Source organism: Capricornis sumatraensis, chromosome 17 (assembly GCF_032405125.1).
Source record: "Capricornis sumatraensis isolate serow.1 chromosome 17, serow.2, whole genome shotgun sequence".
In the NCBI taxonomy this organism is placed as follows: Eukaryota; Metazoa; Chordata; class Mammalia; order Artiodactyla; family Bovidae; genus Capricornis; species Capricornis sumatraensis.
In genome coordinates this window covers 44175917-44198367 of record NC_091085.1, presented here as the reverse complement: position 1 = coordinate 44198367, position 22451 = coordinate 44175917, and the positions used below count along the sequence as shown (strand labels likewise).

Genomic DNA, 22451 nt, shown 5'->3' with positions numbered 1-22451 from the left:
GCCCCCCTGTCCATCACCAACACCCAGAGTTCACTTAAACTCATATCCATCGAGTCAGTGATGCCATCCTGCCATCTCATCCTCTGTCATCCCCTTCTCCTCCTGCCCCTAATCCCTCCCAGCAGCAGGGTCTTTTCCAATGAGTCAACTCTTCACATGAGGTGGCCAAAGTATTGGAGTTTCAGCTTCAGCATCAGTCCTTTCAATGAACCCCCAGGACTGATCTCCTTTAGGATGGACTAGTTGGATCTCCTTGCGGTCCAAGGGACTCTCAAGAGTCTTCTCCAACACCACAGTTCAAAAGCATCAATTCTTCAGTGCTCAGCTTTCTTCACAGTCCACCTCTCACACCCATACATGACCACTGGAAAAACCATGGCCTTGACTAGACGGACCTTTGTTGGCAAAGTAATGTCTCTGCTTTGGAATATACTGTCTAGGTTGGTCATAACTTTTCTTCCAAGGAGTAAGCGTCTTTTAATTTCATGGCTGCAATCACCATCTGCAGTGATTTTTTTTTTTTAACTTTTATTTTTACTTTATTTTACTTTACAATACTGTATTGGTTTTGCCATACATTGACATGAATCCGCCACGGGTGTACATGCGTTCCCAAACATGAACCCCCCTCCCACCTCCCTCCCCATAACATCTCTCTGGGTCATCACGGTGCACCAGCCCCAAGCATGCTGTATCCTGCGTCGGATTTTGGTGCCCAAAAAAATAAAGTCTGATGCTGTTTCCACTGTTTCCCCATCTATTTCCCATGAAGTGATGGGACCATATGCCATGATCTTTGTTTTCTGAATGTTGAGCTTTAAGCCAACATTTTCACTCTCCTCTTTCACTTTCATCAAGAGGCTTTTTAGTTCCTCTTCACTTTCTGCCATAAGGGTGGTGTCATCTGCCTATCTGAGGTTATTGATATTTCTCTTAGCAATCTTGATTTCAGCTTGTGCTTCCTTCAGTCCAGCGTTTCTCATGATATATTTTGCGTATAAGTTAAATAAGCAGGGTGACAATATACAGCTTTGACGTACTCCTTTTTCTATTTGGAACCAGTCTGTTGTTACATGTCCAGTTTTAACTGGTGCTTCTTGACCTGCATACAGGTTTCTCAAGAGGCAGGTCAGGTGGTCTGATATTCCCATCTCTTTTGGCATAAAACCTAGAAATTTTCTCATGAAATTTGTTTATAGTTAGACATGTAAATCTAGTAGAAAGTGGCACCAGATAGCTTTCATCCTCTAAAATTAACATCTTCTTGTATTTTAGCAGAAAACAAAATAGATTCACATAAGAAGCAATTATTTACCATTTATTCTCAGAGCATAACAGCATCAATTTTTCTTTTTTCTACTTCTGTATGCTTGTGTATCATGAAAATGTCTCTGTATACATATTCTAATTATTTAAACTCTTATCACATTAAGGAATAACAAAATAAAGCAATGTGAAATAAAAGTTTATCTATTCTAGGCTTTATTTCACATATATTGTAATAATTTCATAAGAAATTTCTCTTTTTTTGGTATAAGCAAAAATCCCTATATTCTGTATTTGAAAATTATAAGCAGGATGTAATTTTAGCCAATTGTCCATTCTCCATATTATACTTAGTGCTTTACCAAATATATTGGTCAGTTAGAAATGTATTTGTATTTTAATTTCAATATTCAAATTTCAGGAATGCCATCTATTTAAACACACACTATTTGACAGTTTCTCCTGAAAAATACAAATCTAACTTTTCCTACTCATTTTGCTTGTTTTTCCATTAGCATGTAGAAATTTTGTAAATGCTTGTTTTATATAAGATAGGAACACCAACTTTCTGTCCTTATATCTTTTTGTTTCACAATAGGCATTTCTATCATTAATCCCATATGTACAATGACTGTAAGATTTCCAGGAGCTATGATTTGAAAATTCTGAATCATCAATTAGTTCATATAATCAATTATCCCTGATTTGTCATTGGTGGTGTGTACAGTGGATGTGGATTCACAGGCTGAAGGATATGAGCTAAGGCTATCATCACTGATGTCTGGTTTCCATCATCTCTTCAATTTTTATCTTTCTTATAGAAAAATATACATTGTGTGTGTGTGTGTGTGTGTGTGTGTGTGTGTGTGTGTGTGTGTGTTATTTGTAGGTGCCTCAGAAGGTAAAGAATCTACCTTCAATGCAGGAGACCCGAGTTCGATCCCTGGAGAGGGAAGATACCCTAGAGAAGGAAATGATAACCCACTGTAGTATTCTTGCCTGAAAAATTCCACAGACAGAGGAGCCTGGTGGGCTACAGTTCATGGGTTGCAAAGAGTAGGACATGACTGAGCAACTAACATTTCACTTTCACTATTTCATGCATACACTTATATACATATATATAGAGAGAGACACAAAATTCTATATGCTTTCTACTTCAGCTGTTTTAGAAGGAAGTATAATTATCCAGAAAGGCTTAAAAAAGAGACATTCAGTTAAATAAACTTTGCATCCCTATTGTCCAGATTTGTCACAAAATTATAAAAACAATTTTTCCTTGCTTTTTTCAGATTTAGATTCCAAATAGCTACAACTTCTAATTCTGTAGGAATCTGAGAGAAACACTCCTTTGTAAAATGATTTTTGTTTGGATTTAAATTATCATTTGGATGCCAAGTTTCTGATATCTGTCTGTTAGACCAGACTTATCACTCATACTGTTTTTTTAAATAGTTTTTATTGGAGTATAGTTGATTTATAATGCTATGTTTGCTTTTGCTGTACAGTTGTATATATGTATATATATACAGACACACACATACATACACTGTTTTAGATTCTTTTCCCATACAGATCATTACAGAGAATAGAGTTCCCTGTGCTATACAGTATGTTCTTCTTACATAGTGTTTTTATAAAATTATAAATGTGCTATAAAATTGAGTGAATTGCTTTCTCAGGAACAAATATTTAGTATTTTTATATGTTTATTTACATGCACACACAACTTATTCAAAATACATTTAGTCAGTATTGATTTGATGTGATTATAAAACTAAAGTGGATGTACAATTTCAAATGTTTTCATACTTGGTAAACTATTGATTAAGAAACATGGTGATGATTCTATTTATTAATTTAGCCTATAAATGAAATATTTTTAAATCAAAAATAGTTTTATTTGTTTTAAATATCTATACACATACTGAGTTAAATTATTTGCTTTCTTTAAAATAGGACACATTAGGTCATTTTTTCCTGTAGTGTCTAAAGAGGTGCTGGCCCAACTTATCTCACTGTCAAATATTTTTTCCTTTTCATCCTAAGATATGGCTTTAAGGTACAAACCATTGTTTCCATAAATTAACATATGGCAACACTGACTACTAGTAGACTGGAAACAGGAGTTGAAAATAAAGTATCTAAACCAAGGCATTAATATATATTTTGCTTACATCTTGAGATCATGCCAACCTTGAAATAAGTATCAAGAGAGGGTTGCATTCTGAGGTCCACCAATGTTTTATTTTTGGATGACTACACTTGTGTGGGAACACATAGGTAATGCAGGTACCTTCAGTATTACATATTTTGGTGTAGAAACATATATTTATGTGTGTGTGTATATATATATATATATATAATCTTCATGGGACTTCAGTGGTAAAGAATCTGCCTGCCAAGCTGAGGTTGCAGGTTTGATCCCTAGGTCAGAAAGATCCCCTAGAGAAGGAAATGGCAATCCACTCCAGTATTCTTGCCTGGGAAATTCCATGGACAGAGGAGCCTGTTGGGCTACAGTCCATGGGGTAGCAAAAGAGTTGACTTGACTTAGCAACTAAACAATAACAACAGAATATTTAACCATAGCAGTATAAACATAATTTCTTATTACCTTGCATAAAAGTATACTGCCTAATATGTATAAATGAATAAATACCCATTTATTCAGATATTCTTTTATTTTCTGAATGCTGTATCAAAATTTTACTCAAAACAATTATTTCTGTGAAAGGTAAGGTATAGATAGATATCAATAAACAAAGGAATTGATGTTTTTCCATCTAAATCTAAGTCATTCATTCCATTGTGAGCTCATGAAAAAAATAAGATGAAAAACTAAAGGGAATTCACATTTATAAAGCAGGTAATATAACCCTAATTTCATCAGATTATTTACAGTTTATTTTCTTTTACTGTGTAACCACTGCCCGCCAAAATGAAAGACATTGTAAATTAAAGAGCCAGTATGTTCATTTTTCGTAGTCAACTTTAGTGCTTTTATTTGGATTACAAACAAACAATTAAGAATACTCAATATATTATTTTCCTCTTCAAATATAAAACCTGAATAGAATAACAGATAATATCATAGCTTTATTTTTTATTTTTTTTTAATTTAAAAATCTTTAATTCTTACATGTGTTCCCAAACATGTTTGGGAATATCATAGCTTTAATATGGTCCTCCCCAAATATCTCATATATGTATAGATTTCATTGTATTTCCAAAATACAATTCTACTTAAAATTGCTGTATAAAACTATAAAGAAATTTTTTGTATACTTGCCTGAAATCCAAGGAGCTTTTCACTCGGCTTAATGTGCCTCTGAAATTCACATTCTATGGGTTGTATCACTTTGATTCCATCTTCATAAAAAACATAGAACATGTTCCCAATTCCCAGACCTTAGGAATAAAAACACATTCAAAAGTTCAAAATAAAATTATCAGAAACCTTTACGACCAAAACTCAGTGCCTGTCCTATTGCTGGTGGGAGATCAGTTTGTGAAGTCATGTAATGTTTATAAAGCAAACCATGTGAGACCTTTACCAAATGTCTGAGTAAATCTGTGATATTATGCAGAAATTCCATTTCTTCACCCTAATCTGTACATCAGTGCTTTCTTTGTAAGTCAACAAATGTTTCAAATATTTTAAACTAATTATAAATGGAAATTATGAACCCTTTGATACACAGATTATGTCTGCTACCTTCACACTTAATTTAGGTGTTGATTAAAATATAAAAGTACTTTCTGAAGAATCATGTTTATCCTATGTCTTATTCGAGTTTCCTAGGGAAAATAAATTGTCATCCTTTGCAGGAATTTAGAAACAAATTCTTTTTGTTCTAGAAACAGAAAGACCAAGTCCTCTAGATTTTGGAGAATATGCATTAAATATTTTCCAAAAATAACATTTGTAAATGTAATCCCACTAGAGGTCTTACATGTCAGTTTTCATAATGATAAATTTGGGGGATAATTTCTCCACTTTAAAGCTTGAATTAATATAAGGTCTTGCAAAAATCTCAGTTAAATCATACTATTAGTTTTTTTCACACTGCAGGTTTGGGTTTGTGACATCTCAGAAATCCATCTCACTTACATTATAAACCCACTCCTCACGGGTGCAGGATGCTACAGATCAGACACCTGAAATGCCCATGGGGATTAACAGAGGCATGCACCTGGGGACTTTTCACGTCTGATTGCATACATTTTCTCTTGGTTTCCTCTGCTTCTGCCTTATTCCAACATGTCCAGACTAAGAGTATGTAGTACTTCCTTTCCTGATCCTCTCCTGATTGTCTCATCCAGGTATACCAGTTTGCAAACCATATTTATTCAGTTTAATTCTACCACACATAATCCAGTGAGGGCATATGCCCTTTAATGGTTAAGCAATTATATTGAAATCTTGGTAGTTGGAAAATCCAAACTGCTTAAAATGTTTAACATCTGAAAACACTTTTAATTTTTATTTCAATTGACAATACTACAAAGTCTATGAAATCAAGACTGAGGATCACAAGTATTTAATTTGCAAAAAAATAAAATTATTTAACTTAAGCTGTATTTTCTTTTATTAAACATGTTTCTAGCTAATTTAAAATGTCACCAGTTCTGCCTATTTGATCTGTGTCCATCTATTCCTATGATTAAGAGGAAAATGTATTCAATCAGAATTATAACTTTATTGCTATTTATACATAATGAAATTATTTCTAACTAATAATGCATATCCATTTTAATATTTTGACAAACCTTACTGTTTTATAAATATTTTACCATTCTTATATTTTAATACATATTATCTTGATCAGTTAATTGTGCATTTTAATTCCAGAATGCACAATGTTACAATGAAATGTTCCTGAATAGTAGCAGAAGTGGCAAGGACTAAGTTTAAGTTGTTTTTCATGAAATAAAATTTAAGACTTGTCAGCTGTTATTCATAATTACAGCTCTGCATACAGAAACATCAATTCTATACCTAAAGGTATACAAAATTCAGTTTTTATGCAAAAAAATATTTGTATCAATAAGCTTTTGTATAAACATGGATAGATGGTTGATGTGTGTTACCTATTAGTGACTTGCAAATTAACATGACTGGGGGTTGAAACTTAGGAGCACAAGCAAGATGTGATGTGGTGTCAGATTTTCACTTGTGTCAGTTTCTTTGTTTGATGATGATTACAAATTACATAACATTTTTTAACGAACTTGACGCTACCCTGCTTCAGCTGCTGCACAATTCTGCTCCACAGTCAGCAATCTGAATGTGTTTGAATTTTACAACTACTCCAAGTCCAGACTGTTTGCAAAGTTTCTTGAAGCATCTTCTGTCCTTTCTCCTATGGATGCTTTCAATATTATATATATATATATTTTTTTTTTTTCTATATTCTGGGCATAGTGCAGTCAGTGAGATTTCACTGTACTTTTGCACAGATTAAATTTCTGGGGGTTATCTTCCTCTGAAAACCTGCTTAATCCATGCAAATCATTTTCAACACTTAAAGTGTATTTTCTTACTTTTTAAAATATGACTTACACATCAGCATTTTTAGAGTATAAACTACTTTTCAAGTTATAAGTTATTGAGAAACACAGATAACTTTAAGCAAGGTGCATTTTACTGTTTTTGGTGGGAATATAACTCCTTAGTGTTTATGAAATAGTAGTGCCAACAAAATATCATGTACAAATATATTAAAATGATAATATAAATGAACTAGGTTTCAGTCACTCTGCTAGGAAAAAAAACTTTATCCTCAGAGCTGTTGATGAATTCCTCTCTTCCCCACCTAAACAAGGTTTATTTTGCCATTTCTTTTCTTGCTAGACATATCTTATTCATCAATTATCCTTTAGATTTTAGCAGAAGAGTTTATAATCTGAGTATACAATGAAGATGTATCATTCTAAATTTGCTACTATAATATTATAATTTATTTTGAATATGCTGCTGCTGCTGCTGCTAAGGCACTTCAGTCATCTCCAATTCTGTGCGACCCCATAGATGGCAGCCCACAAGGCTCCCCCATCCCAGAGATTCTCCAGGCAAGAACACTGGAGTGGGTTGCCATTTCCTTCTCCAATGCATGAAAGTGGAAAGTGGAAAGTGAAAAGTGAAAGTGAAATTGCTCAGTGGTGTCCAACTCTTAGCGACCCTGTGGACTGCAGCCTACCAGGCTCCTCTGTCCATGGGATTTTCCAGGCAAGGGTACTGGAGTGGGGTGCCATTGCCTGCTCCGAATATGCTACATACAGAATAATACAAATTACCTGATGCTGGGGATCTTGGTAATTGAAGACACATGCTGATTTTTACATTAGGGGTATTCATTAGCTTTATTTGTATAATAAGCAATAATGTACCTGTTAGGGGAAGTGCACTGAAACCGCCCACCCTGGCCAGGCACCATAGTAACCTTTTGCCTGAGTTGTTTTACAACAGGAGGTCCTGCTAAGGAACACGGAACTAATAAGCCATCACAAATTGGAAGAGTTTGGGAAAGGTCAAAAGGAGACACCACATGTCTGACCACCTCCCAGAATCCTTCTCTCTGGTATCCATCTTGGCTGGACAAGGCGTGCACCACCAGGAAGGACTCAGAGTCAGAATGATTGGCCAAAGACAACCCAGAAACTAATCCCATCACCATAAGACCCGAGACTGCGAGCCACGTGGCAGAGCTGTTCTTCTGGGCTCACTTACCCTACTGCTCTCCACCCACGTGCCCTTTCCCAATAAAATCTCTTGCTTTTTCAGCACATGTGTCTCCTTGGACAACTCATTTTTGAGTGTTAGACAAAAGCCCAGTTTGGGGCCCTGAAATGGGTCCCCCTTCCTGCAACATACCTGTGTATGTTCAGTATAACGATGTCATTATAACATATATCCATGTTCTAACTGTTAAAAAAATTTTTTTTTGGTATGAGAGACTGTTGACAGAGATAAATCCCAGTCTTGATTCAGATGGCTCAGAGGTAAACCATAGCTATAGCACTTTCTGTTACATCGTGGGGGAATTATTTACTATGCAACTTCCGTGTTGTAATTGTAAGAAGTAAATAAGATGGAGAAAGGAAAACATGTAGCCGAGTGACTTGAACTCTTACTATGAGTTCAAGAAATGTTGAATTGTCCCTATTTTTATGATTGACATTATCTCTTTGAAACATCATTGGGGGGAAATGGTGAAATGGCATATAACCAAATGGCTTACTGTCCTCATATTTTCCTCAAATCTACACTGTGAGATATACTACTAGTACATTTTAGTTTTTTATGAGGTTGAATTCTATAAATACATGAGCCTTCTGAAAGAACAACCTGATTTTCTAGTAGAGCAGTTGATCTTTTCAGGGGGGTCTGCAAATTCAAGCTATTTTCATAATAATGCTAAGATGTCATTTGCATTTTTCTCTTTCATTCAAATGTAGAATGTAGCTCTTGACAGTTTACATGACATGTGGTGCTATGATGATATCACAACAGTTCAATGCAGAAGCAGATATAGGAATTCTATTTTATTCAGCCAGATATTTTTTAAAATTCAGTGTTCAATAGTGAGCCTTTTCAATTTTTAAATATCAGTTTACAAATAATATGCTATTTATGTCTACATGTAATGGGTTTACTACAATTATTTTTAATAAATTATTAAATACGTATTTGAATTTTGCTTTAATTTCTAGTATGGTAATTAAAGTGGATAGAAATAACCTACATAAACAAAAGCTCTTTGGGTTGTCAATAATTTTTAAAAGTGTAAAAGATTTCTGAGTCCCAAAATGTCTGATCGCTAGTTTCAATTACAATTCTTTCCTCATTGATGTATTGCAGTTTACTACAAAAGTTCTTGATGTAAGTAAAAGCTTTACAACTGTAGTCATTGTAAAGTTTAGGAATATGTGCTGTTTTGTCTTTTCTCATCACTTGGTGAAGACAGACATAAGTACTTTGTCTTTTTCAGGTCGATAGTTAATCTAACAAGGTATAGTAGCTCACAAAAGTGATCTATAATTTGTTTTTTCCTTGTGAGCTTTTTCTCTGCTTTGTTTTTCTTTCTATACAGAAAGGACACACACAAGAAGAGAAGTATTCCCCAGAGGATTTTTTTGATCAATACTGTACTTTTAAATATATGAGATGGACTGAGAAAAAAAATGGATGTAATTTACATCCTTCTATCAATCCTGAGGACCACTACACAAGAATAATAGTGCATTATGATAATATAGTTACATTATGTGTTACATATAACACTATATTCCATAAATTATATCAAAATAATGGTTATTTGTGATTATTGGATGAATATTTAAGTCAATAATAAAACTATTTTGTGGTGTTTGCCTTCCTCTGGTGTAAGTTGCCATTTCTTTAGCATTTAATTTATGGTTAATAGCAAATTATAATCCTACAATGCAGTGAGTTGGTAACCAATCAAAGGTCATTTAGTAAGTTTTGTGTTAAAGAAGGTCCTTCATTGATTGATATTGTATTATTCTCTTCCCCTTCATGTAATTCTAAAGTTATTTTTAATAAAGAAGAAAATAGGCAAAATAGATGGTCTGCATTATATTTCTCACCTTGAATAACCCAACAGGGATGAATTTTCAGTTTATGAATGTTCCCATTTTTGGTACTCAGGCTTTGGAGCTCAAATCCTTTTCACACACATAGTAACACCAAACCATCACATCTCAGTGAGATATTTATATTTTGTTCAATTGAAATAAGAGTGACTTCCTCTTTCAATCTTTTAGATTTTTGGAGAGTGATTGTGTTTAACTTACTAGGCACTATTAATTCAGGAAGTGGACACTATCAGAACATTATATATTATTGATCAGAATGATATTACCCAACGCTAGTCTTAAGTCAGAATTCAATTCCCTGAACTTTCAAAGATATGCTGAAAATTTTGAATGCAAATCTGAATGATTGATTTCACATTCAATTATTAACATAGCAAAGGTTATATATAACAGAGCATTTGTTTGCTATGTAGTTAATATTAGGAGAAATCATACATATTTATGTATATGTGCATGTATTTGTGTATATACATGTATTTGTTGTTTTTGTTCAGTCACTAAGTCATGTCTGACTCTGAGACCCCATGGACTGTAGTATACCAGGTTTTTCTGTCCTCCACTATCTTTATAGCATTGAACTTTATTTTCACTGGGTTTTCCTAATAGTTCAGTTGGTAAAGAATCCACCTGCAATGCAGGAGACCCCAGTTCATTTCCTGGGTTGGGAAGATCCCCTTGAGAAGAGAATGGCTACTGACTCCAGTATTCTGGTCTGGAGAAGTCCATAGACTATGGTTCATGGAGTCACAAAGAGTCAGACACAACAGAGCGACTTTCACTGACTTTCAACACCAGACATGTCCACAGCTGAGCATCATTGCTGCTTTGGTTCAGCTGCTCATTCTTTCTGGAGCTATTAGTAATTGCCCTCTACTCTTCCCCAGTAGCATGTGGGACACCTTCCAACCTGGAAGCTCATCTTCTGGCATCATATCTTTTTGCCTTTATATGCTCTTCATAGGGTTCTCCAGGCAAGAATCCTGGAGTGGATTGCAATCCCTTCTCCAGTGAACCACATTTTGTCATAAGTTTTCACTATGACCCATCCATCTTGGGTGGCCCTGTATGGCATGGCTCATAGCTTCTTTGAGTTACACAAGCTCCTTCTCCATGACAAGGCTGTGATCTATGAAGGGGGTGTACAAATATGCATACACATATATGTGGATGTGTATATGCAAATATATCTGCAAATGGTTGTCTTGTCAGATTCCTTTTTTGATCTGAAAACAGTTTTATGAGATAAAATGCTAAAACATTGACATTTGTTTTTAACAGAGAAGATACGGAACTTGCAAATGAAAATATTAACAGCTTGATCACTCTGGCATTGGCATCACGAACAGACATTAGAAGATGTGGTCTCTCCCTCACCCAGTAATATGATACTCTAAGTCCCCTGAATTTAAAAGCCTTACCTTCTGAAAGCTCTCCTTTTTCATTTTAAATATTTCACCAATATTGTTGTGAGACAGTAATTTGGTACTGAGAACCTTACCAATATTTTGCTCTAAAAATAATTATACAGTAGCTAATTAAGTTTGTGTGAACTCTTCTGTATTTCCTATGCTCCCCTGCAGCATAGAATAGTCTGGACAACGAAATGTGACAAATCTTAGGTCGAAGGAGTTAAGAGAGGGCCTGACGCCTATTATTCTTTTTTTTCCCCACTTTGGTGACATTATAGGTCACAAAGCTAGTCAGATAATAATGTAACACATAAACTTTTTTGCAATATTTCACTGTAATTTTCTATTTGTACCTTGTGCTGGTTGGTGTTAATTGCCCAACTAATATAGTAATTTATTTGAATAATTCCTATTACAGATATATGTATGAACAGATTCATAAATATTTATAAAGATAATTTTAAAATTATATATATACATTTGCTTTCAGATCACTAAATGTCACATCAAGCCAGTATTTTCCAAGGTAATTTCAGTTCCATATTGATCCTGTAGATACTCAGCAAAATGATCTTATTCATAATAAATTTAGAAAATGCTCTATTATATAACAAAACATCTGACATCTCTCCTTAGAGTTTGAAATTAATATATCTAAAAGTTCAACTTAATCCTGCAGTGAATAAAATGGTTTAAATTGCTTTAATTCAGTGCTTATAAATTCAGCCTTATTATCATTACACCATAAAACATATACCAAACTATTGTCTACTAAACAAATATTAGGAAATACTTTATTAGATTATAAGACCATAAAAAATATTGCAAAAGAGACCTAGTCATACCTAATCTTTTAATGTATACTTTGAGATCATCTATGTAGTAAAATTAGTTGACAATGAGTTAATCTTCCATTTCACAACATTTAAAATTTCATTAGAGCAGATACTAGATCTTATCTTTACAAGTGCTTTCAAAGTGCTCTACATTTGGTTGTCTCTTTAAAATATTTGTAAATAAATGAGTGATATATTTTACTCCCTTTTAAAATGTTTTTCTACACTTCCATTAAAAAAAAGTTTGCCTTTAAGTCATATGACATTATAGAGGAATTATGATTTTGAAATCATGGTAATAGTCAAAATGTGAGCATGCAAACAGAAAGCACTGCTAGAGTGAAAATAAAAATGGGTCTCAGAAATATGGCGTTTTTGTTAGTTACTATTCTATCCTTAAAAATACAGGTAGAAATTTACTTTGGATGCTTCTTTTGTTATTTCGATTATTTTTATGAAATAGTTGTACACGTGTTTGTGGTTTAATGATTCCTCAACTTGGTCTATTATGCCTGGCCACCATTATTACTATTGCATGCAATCATTTTCAATTGTAATGCCTTACTGATAACTGTGGCATTATAAATATAATTTACAGATTCCTGGAATCTGAGTCAAATATATTGTTTTCTCAAATATATTGTTTTAAATTTTATTTCAGAAAACAGCAAAGTACTCTGATGATAACAGTACATAGAAAAAAAGGATTTTAAAAATTTCCTAAAACATTTCTTGTATATGCTTTAAAATTACCTGCAAAATGTATTAAATGATTTCTCAAGCTATGATTTCTCAAGCACATATTCTGGGTCAAACAACATCATAAAGAGTAAGCACGTCACTGACTGATGGAGAGTACTTATTGAAAGCATATAGTTTCAAAGATTAACAGAAGAAAAACTTAAATGTTTTCATATAATGAATCTCAGGATGCCTTTAATGAATCTGGAGGTATCCTATATTTTTAAAGGTCACCTGAATAATATTATACTATTACTACATATTAATGATTATTATAAAATACTAATGTTAATGACATCAATTCAAGTTATAAAAAGAGTTGTTTTAGATATTTAGATATTTAGTTGTTTTAGATAGCTGTCACAAATTTACAAGGAGGGTGCCAAACTATATTTCAAGCATTGTTTTAAAAAATTATGGCTCAGAGAGGTAAAATGACTCATTCAAATTTTCCCAGCAACTAGTGATCTCTGAATATTTAGGTTTTATTCCTTCCCTTTATAATGATTAAATAAAATCCATTTTTTAATACCCAGAGAAATATTTGTTTGATCTCAAGGAATAAGAGAGTCTAAAGAAACATCTAACATACATGCTAATCATGTCATAATAATATCTGTTTCAGTAATGAATTCGTAAGTTCAAATGTGAAATATCCAAGTGGAATAAAATGAGAAGATAAAATTACTCCAATAGCTCTTAGTAAACTGGAGTTTAGTGCCTTTACAAAAGATTTGAGGAGAAAGAAATACCAAGGGAGAAAATAAAATGTGTTATGCTCATCTTTGAGAATAAAATTAAGATGGCTAAATTTCAGAATTTATTAACCCTTCTGAGGCATGGTCCTCCAGGTGGCTGTGACTCCAATTCATATAAGAGTTACAACAAGAAACAAATAAGTTTTTCTACAATGGTTTGTATAGGCAATTACTTTGATAATTGCCTTCCAAGAGTGTAATGATGACTTATCCACACTTTTCTCCTAAGAATTTAAGTAATGCACTTGGGATATTTAAATTCTGGGCAAATACTGCCACTTGGCTTTTGTGGCTAATTAAGAAAGACTAGCACAATTGAGTGCAGACTATAATTTTTAAAGTTGATAAAAAAATCTTGCTTAGAACTAACAACTATCCTTAGTTTTGTGTGAGATAAAGAGGCTCTAGTTTACATACCGGTACAGACTGGATTTGAATCCAGTTACTTCAAGTTTATAAACCATTTTTTACCTATTTTTTAAAGATTATTTTTGATGTAGATTGTTTCATATCTTTATTGAGGTTTTTTTGTTTTTGTTTTTTTTTTTTTATTTTTTTACAAAATTGCTTCTTTTTGTTTTTTGTCTTGGTTTCTAGCCACAGGGTTTGTGGGATCACATGCCTCTACCCAGAGATTGAACCTGCAACCCCTGCATTGGAAAGTTAATTCTTAACTACTAGACCATCAAGGAAGTTGCAATAACCTGTTTTCTTTATTTATTATTATTTATTATTTATTTATTATTCTATTCATAAGGTAACAGTTTTCTAATTTTTTCTTTTCTAATCTGAATCACGGTTAATATATAAATTCTGTTTAAGTTTGCTTTCATTTATTTGACTAATTTTAATTCTATACTCTTAAAAAGCATTTCCATATATTTTAATATAACCTCCTGATTATATATCAATAATAAATCAAGCTGATGAGAACCTATAAATATTTTAAATGGTAGCCATTTACAGAATAATACTGGTTTATGCTCAAATAAAATTTTAATGAAAATAGAAATGAATAAGGCAATTATTAGAACTGATAGTCAACAATATATCAAGTAAGCAAAATAATCACAATAATATAAAAAAATGGAATTTAGTACCTTCTTCTCTCCATAATATGTTAGCTACTGCAGCATGTTTGAAAGGAAAAGGAGAAAAAGAAAAATGAGCAAAGTGAGAATCAATTACACAGTAATAAAAATAACTATCAAAGAGGTCACAATCTCTAAGATAGAACATGCATTTAAGAATAATGAAGGAGAACTCAACAATCTACTCTAACAAAAACGTTAAAATGCTGGGACTATGAAAATGTTCTGCTCATGTCTTGATAGCCAATTCTTCTTTACAACAGAGATTATGTTAATAAACAACAAAAAATTATGTATCACTGAAAACACTGGGATATTTAAGCTAATTTGTTAAAATATACCTTTAAAATATGCATAGTAGTTAAAACCATTTATTTGAGGTAATACTTAGAAGTTAGTAATTGGAGCAGTTATAATTTTAAAATTCTTAATAATCATAAGTAATACTTCAACATGGTATGCAATGAATGACAAAATGAAAAACACAGTCACAGAAAACTAACCAAACTTATCACATGGACCACAACCTTGTCTAATGCAATGAAACTATGAGCCATGTCATGTAGGGCCACCTAAGATGGATGGGTCATGGTGGAGAGTTCTAACAAAACATAGTCCACTGGAGAAGGGAATAGCAAACCACTTCAGTATTCTTGCCTTGAGAACCCCATGAACAGTATGAAAAGGCAAAAAGATAGGAAACTGAAAGATGAGCTCCCCAGATCTATAGGTGCCCAATATGCTATTGGAGAATAGTGGAGAAATAACTCCAGAAAGAATGAAGACATGGAACCAAATTAAAAACAACCTAGATGTCCATCAGCAGATGAATGGATAAGAAAGCTGTGGTACATATACACAATGGAGTATTACTCAGCCATTAAAAAGAATACATTTGAATCAATTCTAATGAGATGGATGAAACTGGAGCCGATTATACAGAGTGAAGTAAGCCAGAAAGAAAAACACCAATACAGCATACTAACACATATATATGGAATTTAGAAAGATGGTAATGATAACCCTGTATGTGAGACAGCAAAAGAGACACAGATGTTTAGAACAGACTTTTGGGCTCTGTGGGAGAGGGCAAGGGTGGGATGATTTGGGAGAATGGCACTGAAACATGCATACTATCATGTAAGAAACGAATCACCAGTCTATGTTCAATGCAGGATACAGGATGCTTGGGGCTGGTGCACGGGGATGATCCAGAGAGATGATATGGGGTGGGAGGTTGGAGGAGGGTTCAGGATTGGGAACTCATGTACACCCGTGGCAGATTCATGTTAATGTATGGCAAAACCAGTACAGTATTGTAAAGTAAAATAAAGTAAAAATAAAAATTAAAGAACAAACAAACAAAACAGCACCCAGCTGTGGACGTGACTGTTGATGGAAGTAGTCTGATGCTCTAAAAAGCAATATTGCATAGGAACCTGAGATGTTAGGTTCATGAGTCAAGCAAATTAGAAATGGTCAAACAGGAGATGGCCAAGAGTGAACATAAACATTTTAGGAATCAGTGAACTAAAAAGGACTACAATAGGTGAATCTAACGCAGATGACCATTTTATCTACTACTGTAGATAAGAATCCCTTAGAAGAAATGTAGTACCCATCATAGTCAACAAAAGAGTCCGAAATGCAGTACTTGGATACAATCTCAAAAATGATGGAATGATCTCTGCTATTTCCAAGGCAAACCATTCAGTATCACAGAAATCCAAGTCTATGTCCTGACCAGTAATGCTGAAGAGGTTGAAGTTAAGTTGTTCTCTGAAGACCTACAAACTTCAAGAACTAACACCCCCAAAAGATGTCCTTTTCATTATAGGAGACAGGAATGCAAAAGTAGGATGCCTAGAGATACCTGGAGTAACGGGCAAATTTGGCCTTGGAGTACAAAACAAACCAGGTCAAAGGCTAACAGTTTTGCCAAGAGAATGAACTGGTCATAGCAAACACCCTTGTCCAACAACACAAGAGACAGCTCTACACATGGACACCACCAGATGGTCAATACTGAAATCAGATTGATTATACTCTTTGTAGCCAAAGATGGAGAAGCTCTATACAGCCAGCAAAAACAAGACCAGGAAATGACTGTGGCTCAGATGATGAACTCCTTATTGCCAAATTCAGAATTATATTGAAAGTAGGGAAAACCACTAGGCTATTCAGGTATGACCTAAACCAAATCCCCTATGATTATACAGTGGAAGTGACAAAAAGATTCAAGGGATTATATCTGATAGAGAGAGTGGCTGAAGAATTATGGAAGGAAGCTCATGACAGTTTACAGGAGGCAGTGATCAAGACCATCTCCAAGAAAAGAAATGCAAAAAAGGCTAAATGGTTGTCTGAAGAGGCCTTACAAACAGCTGAGGAAAGAAGAGAAGTGAAAGGCAAAGGAGAAAAGTAAAGATATACCCATTTGAATGCAGAGTTCCAAAGAATAGCAAGGAGAGATAAGAAAGCCTTCCTCACTGATCAATGCAAAGAAACAGAGTAAAAAAATAGAATGGGAAAGACTAAAGATCCCTTCAAGAAAATTAGAGATACCAAGGGAAGACTTCATGCAAAGATGGGCACAATAAAGAATATAAAAGTAGCAGGAGACATTAAGAAGAGGTGGTAAGAATACACAGAAGAACTATACAAAAAGAACTTCATGACCCAGATAACCATGATGGTGTGATCATTCATGTAGAGCCAGACATCCTGGAATGCGAAGTCAAGTGATTTTAGGAAGCATTACTATGAACAAAGCTAGTGGAGGTGATGGAATTCCAATCAAGCTATTTTGAATCCTAAAAGATGGTACAGTTAAAGTGCTGTACTCAATATTCCAGCATATTTGCAAAATACAGAAGTGACCACAGGACTGGAAAGGGTCAGTTTTCATTCCAATCACAAAGAAAGGCAACACCAAAGAATGTTCAAAATACCACACAATTTCACTCACATGCTAACAAAGTAATGCTCAAAATTCTCCAAGTCAGGCCTCAACAGTACGTGAACCATGAACTTCCAGATGTACAAGTCAGATTTGGGTAGGCAGAGGAACCAGAGATCAAATTGCCAACATCTGTTGGATCATTGAAAAAGCATGAGAGTTGCAGAAAAATATCTATTTCTGCCTTATTGACTATGCCAAAGCCTTTCACTCTGTGGATCACAAAAATTCTTCAAGAGATGGGAATACCAGACCACCTGATCTGCCTCCTGAGAAATGTGTCAGCAGGTCAAGAAGCAATAGTTAGAACTGGACATGGAACAGCAGACTGGTTCCAAATAGGGAAAGGCATACATCATGGCTGCATATTGTCACCCTGTTAATTTATCTTGTATGCAGAATCCATCATGTGAAATGTCAGGCTGGATGAAGCACAAGCTGGAATCAAGATTTCTGGGAGAAATAGAAATAACTTCAGATATGCAGAAGACACCACCTTTATGGCAGAAAGAGAAGAACTAAAGAGCCTCTTGATGAAAGTGAAAGAAGAGAGTGAAAAAGTTGGCTTAAAGGTCAACATTAAGAAAATTAAATCATGGCATCCAGTCCCATCATGTCATGACAATTAGATAGTGAAACAATAGATAGAAATTGTGAGAGACTTTATTTTGGGGGGCACAATAAATGTTCCTTTACTTTGTTTTTCTCCAAAATCACTGCAGAGAGTGACTGCAGCCAGGAAATTAAAAGATGCTTGCTCCTTAGAAGAAAAGCTATGACCAACCTAGATAGCATATTAAAAAGCAGAGAGACTACTTTGCCAATGAAAGTCTGTCTAGTCAAAGCTATGATTTTTCTAGTAGTCATGTGTAGATGTGAGTGTTGGACCTTAAAGAAAGCTGAGCACTGAAGAATCAATGCTTTTGAATTGTGGTGTTGGAGAAGACTCTTGAGAGCACCTTGAACAGCAAGAAGATCCAACCAGTACGTCCTAAAGGAAATCAGTCCTGATTATTCATTGGAAGAACTGATGCTGAAACTCCAATACTTTGACCACCTGATGAGAAAAACTGACTCATTGGAAAAGACCTTGATACTGGGAAAGATTGAAGGCAGGAGGAGAAGGGGATGACAGGGTGAGATGGTTGGATGGCATCTCCGAATCTATGGACATGCGTTTGTGCAAGCTCCAAGAGTTAAACATGGACAGGGAAACCTGTCGTTCTTCAGTCTATGGGGTAGCAAAGAGTCGGAAAAGACTGAGTGACGAACTGAACTGAAAATTCAATAAACCTAAATATATCTTGCTAATTTCAATGCATAATAAACAATTCTTATTAAATTATTCCTGTACAATAGGTCTACTAACTATTGTGTAGGAACTAACTAAATAAATGGAAAGTTAAAATATTAAGGCAGGTATGAAAGTAAATATCAACTAAATATATTCTCAGAGAAATGCCTGCCTCCCTTACTAATTCAAATTTATCCAATTGTATATAATTACATTTTTTGAAATACAGTTGATTTAGAATTATAAAAGTTTTGGGAATATACACACACTTTCAAAGCAAAACAATATTAGTGAAAAGGAAATGAAACTGAAGGAAAAGCTCATACACATCTGATTACTCCCTGCACATTTTAATGATATTAAACATAATCACTTTTGGAAGAACTAAACTCTGACCATCAGTGTCATAGAGCCAAAACTGGGTTCCAGTGCTCCTTGCTGGAGGCTGGAGGAACAAGTCATATATGTTTTACCACTTAGTATATTTTTTAAAATTAATTTTCATAGAGTAAGCATTTTTTTGAGATTCTCTCTTGTAAACAAAGGTAAGTAGACTTGTTTTCTCATATCTTCATCCAAAAGGTATGAAGTGTGCATATCATATGCCAGGCACTGTATTCAGTACTACATTACACAGGATAGGATTGACCTAGTTTCTGTGCTAATAGTGTTTATATGGTAGTTGTTCAGTCACTAAGATGAGGGTAAAGAAAAAGAAAAAAACAAGATTCACATTATATAATTTCACAGTTAAAATTTTAGTGTGTTATGAAAGAAAGGAACATAGTACCCCGAATGCTTTCAATGAGTGGATTATACATGATCAGTGAATCTGGGGGAGATATCTCTTCCTAATGATGATGCTAAAGGGGAAGTTTAAAATATGAAAAAGAGTGCACATGGGGAGGGTTGAAGGAATCTGACTTTCAGACATAGGAAAAGCATGCATAAGCCCCGGTGGTATGGTAAAACACTGCTATGTTAAAGGGCTAAGGGCAGACATTTTTAAGATAGGCAATAACATGTGAGAAAGTACAAAAAATACATGATTTGTAATATTAACACCAGATAAAGTAAAATTCAAAGCACTATGTAGTGAGTTTAAAATTATATAAATTTAGAGCACAGAATTAAAATATGAGACAAACTATTAGGATTAGATACAACATTCATAAAACTATACTCATATTCAGCTTTGACTCAATCACCTTCAGTATTTGATAAATGAAGAGGAAAAACACAAAGTTACAATGACATGATTATTATTGCTGAATTAGTGTTTTTACAATGAATGTTCTGTGATAAAAACAGGAAGTGTTTTCTTTTCAAGTTTTCTTGATCGATATTCAAGAGCAGCCCCAAAGTAAGTCAAAAATTAAAAGACTTGCTGTACTCTGGAGGTAGATTCTAATAACCATAAACTGCTTAGACATCTTCAGAAAGCAATAAAGCAAATATAAAACTGTTACAAATATTTAAAATTATTAACAAAAATCATTTAACAAACTAAATATTTTTAAAATCAAATATAATTATAACTCATATTAAGCAACAAAAATGCAAAAATAAATTTAACGTGAACCCAAAGAGTTTTGGCCAAAAGATAATGCATATAATTACTTAATGCATTGCTGAACAAAATAGATGAAAGAGAAAGAGAGAGAAAAAAAAAATCCAAGAAGGAGAAGGAAGGCAGGAGAGAGGGAAGAAAGAAGAAATGATTGTAGTTATGTTAATTTTAAATTAATGTAGATTTTTTTTTTCTGTAGCAAATTTAATAAGCTCTATTGAATTTATTTATGTTTTTATACTTTTATATTTTATAAACATATTTTATAAATTCCAAGGAACTATAAATATCCAAACTGAACACAAAAAGTAAATCTGAATAAAAATAATCATGGTACTAATTAAACCATTTTCAAAAATAATTTCTTCTTAATATTACTTTAGGGTATGAGGTTTCTATAAAGTGTATTTAAGACTTCCCTGATGGCTCAGAAGGTAAAGCATCTGTCTGCAATATAGGAGACCTGGGTTCAATCCCTGGGTTGGGAAGATTCCCTGGAGAAGGAAATGGCAACCCACTCCAGTACTATTGCCTGGAAAAGCCCATGGACAGAGGAGCCTGGTAGGCTATAGTCCATGGGGTTACAAAGAGTCAGACATGACTGAGTGACTTCACCTTCACTTTCTTTCACTTTAAGAATTATATAATCCCTGTTATATTCAACATTGTTAAAATTTAGATCAAGATGGAAACATGCCTTTTCATTTTGTAAAGTCAGAAGAAGAGATGCCAATTAATTGATAATAATAGCAAAGTAAAACAAATTACAAGACACTTTAACTAATGACAGAAATTACAAATAAAATGCAAGTGAAATTCACCAGTATATTAAGATTTTGATCATATGTTTGTTAGCCATCTGTATGTCTTCTTTGGAGAAATGTCTATTTAGTTCTTTGGCCAATTTTTTTATTGGGTTGCTCAACATCACTCATTATCAGAGAAATGCAAATCAAAACCACAATGAGGTACCATTTCACGCCAGTCAGAATGGCTGCCATCCAAAAGTCTACAAGCAATAAATGCTGGAGAGGGTGTGGAGAAAAGGGAACCCTCCTACACTGTTGATGGGAATGCAAACTAGTACAGCCACTATGGAGAACAGTGTGGAGATTCCTTAAAAAACTGGAAATAGAACTCCCTTATGACCCAGCAATCCCACTGCTGGGCATACACACCAAGGAAACCAGAACTGAAAGAGACACATGTGCTCTAATGTTCATCGCAACACTGTTTATAATAGCCAGGACATGGAAGCAACCTAGATGTCCATCAGCAGATGAATGGATAAGAAAGCTGTGGTACATATACACAGTGGAGTATTACTCAGCCATTAAAAATAATACATTTGAATCAGTTCTAATGAGGTGGATGAAACTGGAGCCGATTATACAGAGTGAACTAAGCCAGAAAGAAAAACACCAATACAGTATACTAATGCATTTATATGGAATTTAGAAAGATGGGAATGATAACCCTGTATGTGAGACAGCCAAAGGGACACAGATGTATAGAACAGTCTTTTGGAATCTGTCGGAGAGGGAGAAGGTGGGATGATTTGGGGGAATGGCATTGAAACATGTATAATATCATATAAGAAACGAATTGCCAGTCTAAGTTCGATGCAGGATACAGCATGCTTGGGGCTGGTGCACTGGGATAACCCAAGAGGGATGGTATGGGGAGGGAGTTGGGAGGAGGGTTCAGGATTGGGAACACCTGTGGCTGATTCATGTCAATATATGGCAAAACCAATACAATATTGTAAGGTAATTAGCCTCCAATTAAAATAAATAAATTTAAATTTAAAAATAAATAAAATAAAATTTTGATCATAGACAGGTATCTTCTTGGAATGAAAGAAGGATTTGATAGAAATTTAATTAAGAAATCAATTCACTTGAT

General features: G+C 34.1%; 1 protein-coding gene across 3 annotated transcripts in view; it reads right to left on the bottom strand.

The window, feature by feature from the left end:
- The window catches only part of FSTL5 (follistatin like 5), an 839965-nt gene that overhangs the window by 110495 nt on the left and 707019 nt on the right, over positions 1-22451 (bottom strand). For 2 of the 3 annotated variants that reach the window (XM_068990059.1, XM_068990060.1), the window contains exons 10-11: positions 14733-14759; positions 4559-4677 (exon numbers count right to left, since the gene is read on the bottom strand). In XM_068990059.1, coding sequence (XP_068846160.1) covers positions 4559-4677; positions 14733-14759 — 146 coding nt within the window. The remainder of the gene's footprint in view (positions 1-4558; positions 4678-14732; positions 14760-22451) is intronic. The other variant, XM_068990061.1, reaches the window with a different exon arrangement.